This window comes from Acanthopagrus latus, chromosome 13 (genome assembly GCF_904848185.1).
Source record: "Acanthopagrus latus isolate v.2019 chromosome 13, fAcaLat1.1, whole genome shotgun sequence".
In the NCBI taxonomy this organism is placed as follows: Eukaryota; Metazoa; Chordata; class Actinopteri; order Spariformes; family Sparidae; genus Acanthopagrus; species Acanthopagrus latus.
In genome coordinates this window covers 16,031,462-16,046,372 of record NC_051051.1, presented here as the reverse complement: position 1 = coordinate 16,046,372, position 14,911 = coordinate 16,031,462, and the positions used below count along the sequence as shown (strand labels likewise).

General features: G+C 41.5%; 1 protein-coding gene across 4 annotated transcripts in view; it reads right to left on the bottom strand.

Annotated features, from left to right (window-relative positions):
* LOC119031861 (protein turtle homolog B-like) overlaps positions 1 to 14,911 on the bottom strand; it is a 138,044-nt gene that overhangs the window by 37,673 nt on the left and 85,460 nt on the right. For 2 of the 4 annotated variants that reach the window (XM_037120620.1, XM_037120622.1), the window contains exons 8-14: positions 10,013 to 10,155; positions 9,743 to 9,883; positions 9,524 to 9,640; positions 8,830 to 8,980; positions 7,170 to 7,293; positions 4,037 to 4,212; positions 1,192 to 1,418 (exon numbers count right to left, since the gene is read on the bottom strand). In XM_037120620.1, coding sequence (XP_036976515.1) covers positions 1,192 to 1,418; positions 4,037 to 4,212; positions 7,170 to 7,293; positions 8,830 to 8,980; positions 9,524 to 9,640; positions 9,743 to 9,883; positions 10,013 to 10,155 — 1,079 coding nt within the window. The remainder of the gene's footprint in view (positions 1 to 1,191; positions 1,419 to 4,036; positions 4,213 to 7,169; positions 7,294 to 8,829; positions 8,981 to 9,523; positions 9,641 to 9,742; positions 9,884 to 10,012; positions 10,156 to 14,911) is intronic. The other 2 variants (XM_037120621.1, XM_037120623.1) reach the window with 1 other exon arrangement.

Genomic DNA, 14,911 nt, shown 5'->3' with positions numbered 1-14,911 from the left:
TTGCATCATCATGAACACTTCTGCCCGAGTCACTGTGAAATACATTTTAATTGCTAATGGTGACAGTAACACTGAAGATAACAATTCATGTTATCCCATGTCTTTTGTTTTAATTGTTCTGAATGAGAAAACCCTAGCTGCTGAAGTTACATACTGTGCATTTAAGGAATGACGTAACTGATGACGGTCATAGTGTTGGTTACTGACACAACATTTTTAAACAGTCTTTTGATTTTAATGTGCAGATCGAAAAAAAAGTGTTATCCATTGTGAAACAGAGTATACCTTACTGTCCCTTTTTTGTCTTTTGTTCTCAATACAAACAGACACAGTTACAGACTAGCTACTTTAGTAACCAAAGAGCCAGACATTTCTTTCAGAAGTTGAGGGATTCCAAAAGCAGAGCTAAAAGAGTGACTATTGGACCAACATCCTGAATGATGGGGGTTTTCAGTAATATATATAAAAAAGAATATTATTATATATGCAGCTGTTTGCTATTAAGTTCGCCATATCAACTTAAAGGGTGATAATATGTCAACATTGAATTCACAACTTGTTTCTACTGCCTCCGCTGGCCAAAAATTAATTAAATCATTGCAGGTTTAACCCTTCCAAATTAACTTGAATCTTCACATTCGAGATAACAATGTGCAATTGCTGATTATCCATCAAACTACTGTATTATGATGACCACTGTCAATCAATTTACTCAGATTTTCAACACCATTTATTTCAGACACAGAGTACAAAGACAAAGAGCTAAAATAGAGAGATTACAAAGAGCTATCTTGTCTGAATGGACAAGTATACAAGGATAGGCAATAAAATACTGGAATTTCCCTTTAACTCTTTTCAACTAGCCCTTCATTCAAATATGAAAAGAGAGTTGACTGTTTTCTGATAGAAAATGCAGTGTAGCATCACTTAAGTAAGAAAAACATGACAGTCTCACACATTTGACAGCAACAGAAGCAATAGCTTCTCATCATTTCTCGCTGCCTGATACTGTATACAGTAGTTTGAATTTAAATCATGAAGATCTCTGTCTACAGTACCTCTAAGTGGAGTTTATTTTACTCTGCAAACTGACAGGTGTGTTTAACCCTCCATTATGCCCCAGATATCTCTTTGGCTTGGAAGTGGCAGATGGAGGTCTTGCGTAATACTGTTTAAAGTCCTGTTGCTTACCTGGATGAGGTCTCGGGCGAGCAGCTCCGTCTCCCCTGCGGGAATGCTGTCGTCCAAGACCTCCCATCGTTCCCCCAGGCGAAATTCCATGACATAATGCTGGATAGGTGCTGTGTGATTGGCAGGCGGCATCCAGGTGAGCAGGACTCCTTGCTGCGTGCGATTGGCTGTGAGGCACCGTGGTGGGGTAAGCAGCACCAATGGTTCAGGGGTACTTATAGGAAATACTGGAAGAGCACATTAGGGGTTGAGAATGTGTGTGAGTAATATATTCAGTAGTTCCACCATCATGATAGGTAAGAGCATCATGCCCCGCCCCTTTCTGGGTGAAAGCAGACCCTCTAATTTGACTGGTGGTAAATTCAAATTCTGAGTTCTTTGCCATTTAAAAGGATGCAATAAGTATAGCTTTATTGACTTTTAGATATTAGGAGCCCAAATCATATGGCTAGTCAGCCATCATATTGTGTTGTTGCTAATCTACAACTAGCATCAGTGTATAAAAAAATGTAAAGGAATGGGGGAAAGTGGACTTACCTGACATCCACAACTACCATATTGATGTCCAGCTAATGTATTTCTGTGGTTTACATTTTCTGTCATTAAGACCCTTTATTTTGTCTTTTAAAATGCATCCAGTGTTACGTTACTTTAAACCAATTACACTGCTGTGGGGAGGCAGAATGGCTGCCTCTGTTTAGATCTTTGTTTGTGTTTATTACGTGACATTTAACAAGCTGAGAGGAGAAAGCCTGTTGGTTTTAAGTCCACTAAACAAAACTTTTTTCTGTTTATAAGCTATAACAGGGCCATATTTTTTTTAGGTCCATAGTTTCACCCACACAAAGACTCTTTTCTAATTCACTTCGATCAGGCACGATGGGCACTCAGGTCTTTTACTCAGTATTGCATTAACTAACCTGTTATGAAGTGTGTAACCACGGAAGAACACTTATTGACTGGCAAGTTCCCGCAATTTACCATCTCCTCCTCTCTGTAGATGGCCTAAAGCCACAGATATCTTCTATTACTGTCCTTTGGGGAAGTTAGGAAAAGTGTATACTATGGTGTTTTTTTTTATTGTTTGATGAGCAAAATGCAACACTGCAGCTTTTTAGGCATGGTGCTACTTGCTTTTTTTCAATTTGGCACTGGCAATTTCACAGTGTTTGTCTTCACCAAAATGAGAGTGTGGTCATTCTAGCAAAACGAAAAGGGACATACGGGATGCCTGCTCACATCTATACCAGTGAATCAGTCCCCCCTTACACTTTGACACTGATATGTATCTTAACTAGACTGTGACTAGATGCAAAATCTCATCTTTACATGGACATAAAATTCACTTGTGTCTTTCCTATTTCTCTATTTTTGGTCCTTGCATCCTGTAACATTATCTCATGAACATTTCATCTTTGCCAGCTCATAATCCAGCCACACCTATCCTGACAGTCCATATGGCCAGTGCAATGCTGTCCAGTCTCCTCGTTTTTCCTGGTCACATCCGTATGCTAAAGTTTATTGACACTGAACTCATTCTGAATTCACACCACACACACAGTTTTCATCTGACCACCTGGGCTCATGGTCTGGTTGAAAGATTTTCAAGTCCTTGCTGTTGTCCTGGTTCACAAAATTAAGTCACCGTAGTCAACCAAAGTCCAGTTAAGGCTTATATGTAGTAGTTTTTACAGTTGATTCCGGTAAAAACTGAGTTGTTGACTAAATTTACTTTGCTGTAGTTAATTAACAACAATGTTGTAAGTTGGAACATTAAAAAGGGAATCTTGGCTGCTGTGTGTTTGATAGATTCTTTCTCTGAACAATGGTGTGTGCACATTTTGGTCAAAGAGTTTTGTGGAAGAAAGAACACTCTGGGCTGAGTGTGTAGGCTGCTGTTAATTAAAGACCAACAGAGTGTCAAGTCTTTTGTAGTCCATAGAAGATCGAGGTAATCACCTTACATCCATGTCAGAAAGGTAGCAAGCAGGGAGCTCAGCAGTTGTCATGTCAATGGTCACCCATCAGTAAAAAGGCACTTTTTAATCCCCTGATTATATATGGATGAGTAAGTTCATATACCATCTTAATAAAAATCTTCATAAATGAGAGCTTAACTGTTTTAGGTTCAAGTTTACTGCTGACTGGTTAAAACATTAAGAACCCAAGGAGGATGTCTACTTCCTGTGGCTGGGGTGTTGTGTTAGTCTGATATTGATTATCATATCTAAACATGGAATATTGATAACATGTATTGATAGACATCAACTTTTCATACTTTATTGTTATTATGATTATGATTATGATTATGATTATTACTTTTTCATGTCTTTATTTCCTGTGAAGATAGACAGGCAACAGAATGAGAAAGAGGAGGGATGACATGCAGCAAAGGGCCACAGGTCAGATTTGAACCCTGGCTCCACTGCGGCAAGGACAAGCCTCTGTACATGGGCAGCATGCTCTACTAACTGACCAGGGCGCCCGAACATATCAGACTTTATTTATGGCAAAGACCTGCCTAAAATCATTGCTCTACCACTGTGGTGCTAAGGTTATGTTGGAATGTCTTTCATGAACTGGCCTACTTTTATATTTATATTAACCTGAACACTTTACATAGCTGTCCAACATTGTTCTTCCTTGTTCAGTGTCACATTATTCATATGGAAATACTAAAGATTTATGTAAATGAATCATACAGAATCAGAAAAATACTTAAATATGGAAAAGACGCAGATATAGCAGAGTTTCTGAATGATTTCTGTTCCAAGTAACAGGCTTTCTGCTCATTTTAGTTGCATGCCTCCCTTTGTTCCAGTCAAGCAGCTCTGGCCATACTCACCTAGTGTGTTCACAGTGACAACCTCGCTGAAGGGGCCTGTGCCAAGCTTGTTTTGGGCCAGAACGCTGAACTGGTATGTTGTCTCTGGCTCCAAGCCGGGCACCACCATCCAGTCATGGCCTCCAGGCACGGGTATGGAAAGCCAGTCATGTGGACCTAAATGCTCCCTCTTCAGCCTGCACCGGAGTCAAGATGAGAGGTGAGTGGACAGACAGGAAAGATTTGATAAAAGATCATGGGAGTGCCCGCCCCCCCTTTTTGTTTTTGATTCATGTTGATGGTACAAAAAAAGTTTAAGACACAGAAATCTTTTTTTTTCAGCATCAATATTGTCACACAGGTCAGCAGATTAAAATATAACATAATTAATCATTTTTCATGTCATCCACAACACGTGATGGTAAAAGCCCATGCTGCGCTCAGCTTTGCAGTTTGCTGTTTGCCAATGCCACACATTCAGCGTTGACCACACCCTCACCAAATTAGGCAAAAAAAAAAAAAAAATGTACATACAGCTGCAACACTCCTGCTGTAAATATAAACATTACTAATGAAATCCTGGCAACTTTTGTTTTAACCTATAACTTAACAGTTTGACTACTGGAAGCTGAGTTTTGTCCAGTTAGAACACATTGGATAGACAAATGTTGGACAGACAAACAATCATTGTGTATTGTCTATTTGGATACAACGATTGCGTCAATGCAATAGTTTTGTGACATTCACTGTATTGTATTACTGTACAATACAGCACCAGTGTTTATACTGTATGTACCACACAATTTCGACCTGTCTCGGGACGAAAACATATATTTTTTTTAAAGAAGCAAGAAGGAAAAGGAAAAGACTCTTCACTATGTTATACATTTTTGTAAAATGAGGCCAATATATACAATTATTTTGTTGGCTGTTTGTATCATTTTGGTGTAAAGAATCCAATTTGAAAAGAGAACATGGATTTGTATGCAGTGTTTAATTTTTGGAGTTTTGATCTCAGTTTTGTGTTTAGAGTTTTGAGAAATTGAGCTATAGTTTCAGTAAAATATGTTTAAAGGACTGGCAAAAAAGCTGTAAGAAAATGTTGTGCCACAGCTTACCATTAAATGTCCTGAAAAATATTAGGAATAATACCCAGCTGTATTTTAGACAATATTTTTAAAAAATCAATACAATGGACATGATTTATAACGCTACTCCACATCCACAGCATGAACAAAACACTGACATTTAAGAGCACTTTTAAACCAATAGCAGCACTTTGGAGACACGGAACATCTGAGATGGATGCATGCCAAGACTGCTCTGCTCACATCACTCACTGATGTTTTCTGTCAGTGTATCATTAATTAAAGCTGCTATCTGATCTTTTTTTTTTTTTTTTTATTGGTGCTGTTCCCTACACTGTTTTAATAAAGCATGATGGGTTGTATTAAAAAAAAGAGTTTGGCTGTTTATAGTTGTACCTAAGCTTTGGTTCAACAGTAATATTGTTTTCTTGATAAAAATATTTTGTTGGGATCCTCAGTTGCATGCAGGATGGTGTTTAGTGCTGTAAATAGTCTCCTTTCCTGCTTTGAAACAATCTATAACACCCTTGAGATCAGAGCTGGTCACACACAACAGGAAATGCAAGACAGAGCCCAGCAGGTTAGTTTCTCGTTGACAGTCTCCTTTGTTTCCAGTGCTTATACCACTGAGTTACAGTATATCAAAATTGATGGGTAATGATTTAAATATGTAAGGATGATTATTCATCACTTTGTGTGGAGTGGCCTATACAATGGTGCTGTATAACCATACCTAATTAAGCAGTTTATATACTGTAGTATTTAGTTTGGATATGAGCAGCACAGCAGAATGTGGAAGCTCTTTTTCTCTTTTTTAATTTTACTGTTTGCATGTGCTCATGCAGTGCTGCTGCATGTTAAGAAGCTTGAAGCAGCCATAAGTAACTTGTGTTTTTGTTGACCATGGCTTTTTTGCTTATGTAGGTTATCTAGAGGTATTAGTTTTAAATTGAAACCATTCCATAACCAGTTAAAAGTTCCTCATGGTAGGTTAGTACATTAGAAACGAGAGCTGGAGCTTGACTGTTAAGAGTAAAACCCAACTGTAGTCATTACTTTAATTCACTAACAGGGTCACACTGAGATGCATGACAATGATATTACCTATTAAGTGTGTCGCCTACATGTGAAGTAAACCGATAACATTTGTTGTTAAAGAAGGAACAAATCTAAGGCCACAGTTAAAGAATCAGCTGAACAAATAAATGTACACTGTCTGCAAGGCACTGCAACACTTGCATGTATTTAAAAGGTTTTGCTTGATTCTTTATTTACTGGATTAGCTGCAGCATGAAACTTTGAGTTAATTTAATTCTTTCCACAGTCAGAAGAGTACGGGGAGGCCAGTCTATGTGGGCACAGTAGCAGTCGATCTGTTAACTCGCTGTCTGAGTGAGAAAACATAGCCTGATCCTGTGTTTCAATACTGCAGAAAATGAGAATTGAAACCATTTCAAATATTCAGATTGGGTATATGCCGGTAGATCATAGCATCAGTGATATCCACCAATCTTTTTGTTGAGCCATTTTGCTCACACACCTATTAGCCAAAATGCAGATGGATTGTTCGTAGACCTGGATTTTCTACACTTTGATAGGTATTAAACATCCCTCACATCCCAATGTAGGATTAGCAGCAAGAGCACCACCAGAGAAACACCTACACCTATATTATACACTATATTCTACGCATTTTTCACATATTAACAACTGAAAAAATGACAGAATTATTGAGATTACACATGGCTGAAACCCCAAGAAATTAAATAAAGGAGACATTAAACTCAGGCCTTTTACTAAATCAAGCAGCGGCAAAGCAGCAGCAGCAGCAGCAGGACAGACAACTTTGGGTCATGTTCAGTTTAGTTGCAACCGTTTTTATCCGTTCCTCCATTGATACCATATTAGAGATGAAAACTCACTCACACTGGATCTCCATGCATTTCCATCTCTACGTTTTGACAACTGTTCTGAACACAACCCTGGAAAAGACATTTTTTAGAACAACAGAGGAAGTATCGGAAGAAGAAAAAAAGCAGGAAGCAAAGCATGCAGGGATGACTCACACATGGCCGTACCAGACTGAGAATGTCTGTGGGAAGCCTCCGTCATAGGCTGCCTCCCAGGACACATTGGCCCAGGTGGAGGACGCTGCCACATGGACACTGGTGGGGGCGTGGGGGCTTGTGCCTGCAGGGAGAGAGGCAGTGAGAAAGGTGTTCTTAAAAGGGCACATGAGTCACTGTGTAGCCTTGCTGTGATACAGTACATTCATTTCACTTGTCAAATATATTTAGTGTGAGCTGGACCCACTAATGTGTTTTAAACAGCCAGAAACACACTGAAAAAACGACAATGACTGAAACAACAGAAAAAGAAAGAAACCTTTTAGGCTACGTGAATAATTAAATCTTGAAAAATGGAGCCCAAAATAAGTTTTTTGTGTAGGTGTTACCTGCCAAACACAATTAATCAATGTAAGTAAAAGTAAAATTGCTTGGAACCATTTTTCCTCCAAAATTCTTAATATGCAGTTTTCCTCATTTCCAGTTATACTGTCTTAGAGTCAAAGCAACAAGAAACCATCAGGAGCTAGTTCAATCCCTGCTCTTATTGGACTGGCTCATATCCAAAGAGAAAGTGCAGTGCTCAGCAAGGACCAAGATGGACAACAGGGCAGTGAGGGCATTTAACAGAGGCTTTCTGTCACATTCTGTTTGGGATATTTTGTGTTTTGGTGTTTGCTTTCTGTTTTGCCTGCAGAGGTGCACTGAGAGGCTGGGCGGAGCTTTCCATTCACCAGAGCTGCTGACACAGACGCACCTGCAGCAGGCTGGTGGTCCACTGGTCTTCACGCTACCTGCTGCCCGATTATTTAGTCACTAAGAACACGGTACATGGCTCCTGCTATATCGCCATCTAGTGAAATTACTTGTGATGTTACTCATTGTATGCTTTTGGGTCCAACTCTCTACGATGAAGCACAACACTTCTCAATATTTCAAAAGTTCAGCATTTTATCATTCATTCTAGAACAAGATAATTTTTTAACTCTTGCAGCGTTGTGTCTGGACTGTGAAGAGTAGACAGGTGCCACAGTAAAACCATGAGTACTACCAATCCTGTCGCCTCTGTTACTACACAGGTAAGCATCTGTTCCAAACAGGTTTCCTCTTGGAGACTCAACTTTGTTAATCAAGAAAAAACATCACTGAGCAGCACCGCTAATTGGTGATTCCGCAACAGATGATAACATCTGTCCCAAAACGACTGAAAAGCGGAAAAAGCTTGAAAGGCAGAGCTTAGTAAACCATCAGTTACTACAGTTGTCAAAGAGAATCTGATGGAATTGAGGCTGATCAGCCACAACATACACTCGGATTGCTGAAGTGGTCATTTGCAGTAGAGAGGGCGGTGCTACGTTCAGGGCAGATGTGGGAATAATCTGTGTTTTAGTGGTCTCAGACTTTTTGACCGACTGTGTATTTGATGAATCATAGTACTGTATTTGTTTATTCTTCTCATGAGAGCGCTGCCTAAGTTCCACAGTTCTTTTGCTTACATAAATGCCAGAACCCAAAGTTTCCCAGCACAACATTGCACTGTCACAAGACGATCAATTATTCGCTCCACCTCTCAGTCAATGTTGTAGCTGACTGATGTATATATCAATGTAGGTTTCTATATTTGCATGTGTGTGTGTGTGTTTGTGTACATGTTGGGTACCTATGACTTGGACGTGCGTGCTGGCAGTGATGCTCGTGGCAACGTTGGTGGCGACACACTCCCACTCCCCGTGGTCCTCCTTTGTGAGTGACTTGAACTGTAAGCTGCCTCGGGGCAGAACATTGTGCTTACTTTTACTGGGCTTCCCTACCTGCAGTCCAGCCAGCCATGAAGACACGGTCAGCCAATGAGAGAGAGGCAGAGAGAGGCGCACCATTGGTTGGGACATGCAGTTCAAACTTAACAGCTTTTCAAAGACATACAGGCCACACATACAGTAGGGACATTTTACCAGCTCTCATCTACAACAGGGATATTACTTTTGGCATCTGACATCAAATCACACAGAATGATGAATTATGAATTTCATAAGTGGGAGAAAAAAAACAATAGCTAATCACACACAACAGTCAATGGGCATGATTAAACACGCCTCACAATTACACAAACAATTGAGAGAATCTAATATGTTCCCTTGATTACATATTTTATAGGCATCATTAAAATGTGATTAAAATCACTAAAATGACACACAGTTGTTGGAGTAATGAAGAATCTGAGCACCCATTACAGATATAGGATTTAGAGATGAAGATTTCTCAATGGAAAACATTTAACAACATGAGGTAGTGAATAAAACACAGCCTTACACATAAAACGTGGCAGCTAAAGTACACACAGGGGTGTGTCTTACCTTCCTCCATGTGATGTTGGGAAAGGGGTCTCCGTCCGCCTCACAGGGGATGACAAGTTCTCTCCCAGCCTCCTGCCGGTACTCCCCTCCAGGAACCACTGAGAATTTGGGTGGGTCCTGCAGTGTGAAAACAGCCATGAGCTGCTGAGGCCTCCTGGATGCCTCACAGCTGTTGTGCTATTTTGGGCTAATTTAAATGCACAGTGAGTGTGGGAGTACCTTTAGCACCAGGGGAGCGGGAGGGGACCATCCCATGGAACCCAGGGCATTGTAAGGCATGCAGGAATAGGTGCCGAGAGAGTCCTCTGTCACCTCTGCAACACGGATGCTCCCGTCTTCCATTTGGCTCCAGCCAGGGTACTGTGGATGGACGTCATGGATTGTTCGTCAGAAAAAGTAATGTTTTGCTGTAAACCGACAACACCAAATGACGCAGTTGTTTCCACCCTGAGGTAAAGTGAGCAGAACCGAAGCTGCACACCAGCTCACCTTATCTATCCGGAGAGGGAGGCCATCTTTCTTCCACTTGACCAGAGTTACAGGGGGGTTAGCATCTACAGGACAGCGGATGAAGCCTGGCAGACTAATGGCCACGTAGATGACTGATGGCATATTTACCACGCGGGCAGGATCTGATGAAAAACACGGGGAGAGAAAACTGAGCGATGAAACATTTCATGGTAGCTCAGGAAACCTGGTACCTGGAGATTGTGATAGCTGTGTAGAGAAGAGTGCAAACTCACACAGTCTCTGGGAGGTGGTGTCCTTCTAAATGATAAATTACATTACACTATCATAATGTGCTTAAAACGGTCCCAATTTCTCCCAGAGTGGTATAACAAGAAGGTTTTCAATTGCAATATTCTGTGGGTTTTAAAAACAGGGAGAGCATGTGATGCAAAATAAACTTTCTTTACTTGTAATGTCTTAATCAAAGCAAGGAAATAAAACTGGTGCAGCAGGAGGGAGCCATTAAAACAGTAATCTGAAGTGCATCATGAGCAGTCCAGTCTGATGGAAAGTCATGTGAAGTGCAGTAGTCCACAAAACACGCAAAAAAATGGTGCAGATTCTCCTGAACAACTTCGGTACAAAATGCAAATCAGCCCAATGCCCCAACATCCTGAGTGATACAAGTCCCCCGGAAGCCCAGAGCTCCCAATTTCAGTTTAAAAAGGTTTTATTTACACCCTCGACGTGCGCTCGAGCTTGCGCACCCACTTCGGATGAGCATGCACTAACACTTTTAGCTTTACAACTACATTGATGATTAGAGCATACAAAAGGGGGAAATAATGTCTTTTCAAATGAATGTACTATCTTGTGTGCTTCCAGAGACTTGGATTACTCTGGAGGTGCTGCATGGAACCATTTCTTATCATTTGTTCTTTGTTCATCGTTTTAAAACAAGTCCCAAGCTACTTCAGTTGTTTCTGAAAATGCTGCAGCACTGATTTTGTTGTGTTTTACGTGACAGGTGGGTGAGTAAACAATTCTGAATTCTCATTTTTGGAGGAACCAGCTCTCTAAACACATACTGTAGTCACTTTTAATGTAGCACCCAAGGACCACAAGGGTTTTATTTTTTATTTTTTTTACAAAATCAGTGTGTGTCCCCATAGATAGTTACGCTCCATGATGGTCCTTGACATAAACATATTTGTTACTGTATATCCTGTTGTTTTTATACCATGAAAAGCACATTTAGTTATAGACAATGCATAAAACAACTTTATTACATCACACTAAACCTGACCTTCCTCGTCTCCATCATTCTAATCAGATCAGCTCTGATATGTTTCATCACGATATTGGCTCCCCAGTAGTGGCTATCCTTTTATGTTTTCACCCACATATTTCAAGTCTTAAATAAGTGGGATCTGATATCATCGAGCTATTCCCTTAGGGCAAGAAGAAAAGGAAGTCCATCTGGTGGAAAAAGGGGGCAAAGAGCAGGGAAGGGAAGGGAGGGGAGGAGGGGTTCTAAAAGTTCTCCTTCCTAAATCCTGAATTCTGAGGAGGGGAGAGAGCAGCATGGTGCTTAAATGAGGTCAAGGAGGAGAGCTTCAAAGTAGGCACAGGGTGATAAGGAGGAGAAATGGTGTGAGGGAGAGGAGGAGAGGAGGAGGAAGCGGAGGAGGAGGAGGAGGAGGGGTGGGCGCTATCAGCAGAGCAATGGAGGAAGGACGAGCAAGGCTGAGCCCGAGCGTGGGAATGAGAACAGGTGAGAGAGAGAGAGAGAGAGATGTGATTGGATGACGTAAGGTAGAGAGGAGCTGGTGGAGGAGAGAGAAGGATGAGGCGGTGTGAGTGTGAACACAATCAGGCTGGGAAAAGACAGCGAAAGGCAATCATCTGGCATCACAAAGGGGGGATGAGACGAGATGAGAGAGTGAGACAGTGAATGAGTGAGCGGATGGGTGCGTGACATGGTGACATGATGCGGTAGTTGGACTGACCTACAGGGAGAGATCGATCGACCGCACTGTTGCTGGAACAACTTTGTACTACAACCAATGCCCTCCGAAGTCCTAACCGCCGGCCCGGCGGCGCTGTGCCACAAAAAGCCCAGAGGAGCGCCACCAGCACCACAGACAAGAATATCAGCCAACTTTCTAAATATAGCCCTCAGACAGCGCTATCACTCACAACACGCTGGTTCCCACTGCAAAAATGCTTTAGGGAAGTTATTCACTGGCAGGCTTTTCAGGGAGAAAGACAGAGGGAGGACAGACAGAAAGGAGACTGTGGGAGAGAGATTTAAACAGAATGAGGCAGAGGAGGGAGAAAGGGCATGAAACAAATGGAGAAGAGCGAATGTCGAGGATTGAGGGAAAGAGATAAGTGGGAAGGGGGAACAAAAGGAACAGATGAGAATGAGAGGAAAGAAAGGGACAGAAAGACAGAGAGGGGGAGAGAGAGAGAGAAAGAGAGAGAGAGATACAGGGGGAGTGAGAGAGAGAGAGAGAGAGCCCTCTGCAGTCTGACAGAGAAAAGTCCCTGGTCTTAAAGCGATGATGTAATCCCCCCTCTCACTTCTCCCTCCCTCTCACAACTGGTGTTGCCTGCCTCTGCTCATCACGTGCGTGTGCACACACACACACACACACAGGCACACACTCAGACACACATACACCACAATCTAATGTACAGCCATCAAAGGAGGCAGGAGCGCGAGGGAATGCAAAATGTCTGTTGCCTTGACTACTGCCGGTGGCCGGTCGCCGCAGCTAAAATCTCAGAACTCGTCCTGCCTCCGCCTGTCTGCTCCGAACGAGAGCCAGATGCTTCTGCGAAGTGACAAATTCACCAGGCGTCGTCTTCCCAGAGCTCTGAGTGACTGATAGACCCAGTGAGTGTTTTACGGGAGGAGAGAATAAGGAGGCGGCAACCCATGATGAAGACAGAGGGAGGGAGAGATGTGTTGGTGTGCATATGAATATATATACATAAATGGGCGCAAATGAGAGATGAGGCGAGAGAGAGAAGGGAGAGGCAGGGGAGAGGGAGGAGGCAGGAGGGAGAAAGTAAACATATGCAAAATAGAAAAGTGTATTTGAGAAAGCAAATGGGTGTTTGGTGGGATTAGGTGTTTGGCTGGGAGGTGGAACAGTGTTAGCCCGGGGACTAGTGGAGTGTCCAAATTGATTCCACAGTGCAGAGGATGGAAGGACCGAGTGCATTTTCCACCTAAATAATACGGTTTCTGGACATGCAGCTCTACAGCAGAGTCAGATTTGACACTCCTGCTACAGACTGGAAACTTCCATAAGCCTTTGTTTAGCACCGGGGTCCCTTCTAAACATAGTACACAGATAGGGATTAGTCATTTCACACATCATACTGCTGAGCCACTACTCCATTACAGCTACAATTTGTCAGGACAGTCATGCAGCGATGTAGAGAGCACATACCAAAACACCACATTAGTAAGTGTTAAATGTTAGAGTATGTCCCACTTTCTTCAGCAGAAGCCTCTCAGTTTTTTTTTTCTGTTTTTTTTCACAGATATTATTGGAGCTGTCGAAGTTTATTTTGAAGTCTAACTATTTAATATTTGATAGAAGTTTTATATACGACTCCAGTGGCCAGGCTTTGGGAGGCTGCATCAAACGATGCTAATGTTCTCTCCGGAGCGCCGAGAACACTTAAACCTAAACTTGCTAATTAAGATACAAATCGTTTTCTCAAAATACATTTTCAGCCAAATTCTAAAAGGCCAATCCAGAAAAGAAAGTGTTTTGATGTATCAATTTGCTCATCTCGCAGAACAGATACATGATTTTATCATTTTTTTTATTATTTTTTTTCCTTCTGGTGTGCTTATTGAAGCATCATCACCACAGGAGGCTGATAAATGACACAAATCTGTTGTGACCTTACAGTATAAACTAGTGCTGCACAATAAATCGAAATATTATCAAATACAATATTTTAATTCCAGGAGCTGCATTTTTTTTGACAAAGGTAAATTGTGTCACAACATAGCATTATAAATGAAGCATTGTGATTATAAAGAAGTGCCCAGGACTACAAATCATTTTCTCTAGAAGGAAGGGAACATGCTTGTTTGGTGCACACCCCAGCAAAAACCACATCATCATTTTTTTATATTTTTTTCAAGCACTCTGTGAAAATGAAAGAAATATGAAATAAAAAGGTATGTGCAATGACTGATCCAGAGAACCAAAGGGGTTTGAGCCTTCTGGTTTCACTCTAGGGAAATTCGCTGAAATTTTTGTTAGGAATTTAAATAAAAATATTGCAGACACTGCTACAATGCTGTGAAAAAGTACTTGCCCCCTTGCAGATTCCTGAGAAAATACAAAATGTAGTTTATAAAAGATGATTTAATGTGTAAAGGGTAAAAAGCTGTCCAAATCAACCAGGCCCAATGTGAAAAAGTAATTGCCCCCTAAACCTAATAAGTGGTTGTGCAACCCTTGGCAGCAACACCTGCAATCAAGCGTTAGCAATAACTGGCAATGAGTCTTTCACATCGCAGTCGAGGAATTTTGGCCCGCTATTCTTTGCAGAATTGTTTTTAATTCAGCCACATTGGGGGGTGATGCCATGAATGGCCTCTTTAAGGTCATGCCACAGCATCTCAATTGGACTGAAGTCCAGACTTTGACTAGGCCACTTGTTTTTTTTTAGCCATTCATAGGTGGACTTGCTGGTGTGCTTTGGATCATTGTCCTGCTGCATAACCCGAGTGAGCTTGAGTTTAAGGTGATGAACTGATGGTCGGACACTCTCCGTCAGGATTTTCTGGTAGCGTGCGGAATTCATGGTTCCATCAATTGCGCCAAGTCGTCCAGGTCCTGAAGAAGCAAAGCAGCCCAAGACCATCACACCACAACCACCATGTTGGACATGTGTTCTGAA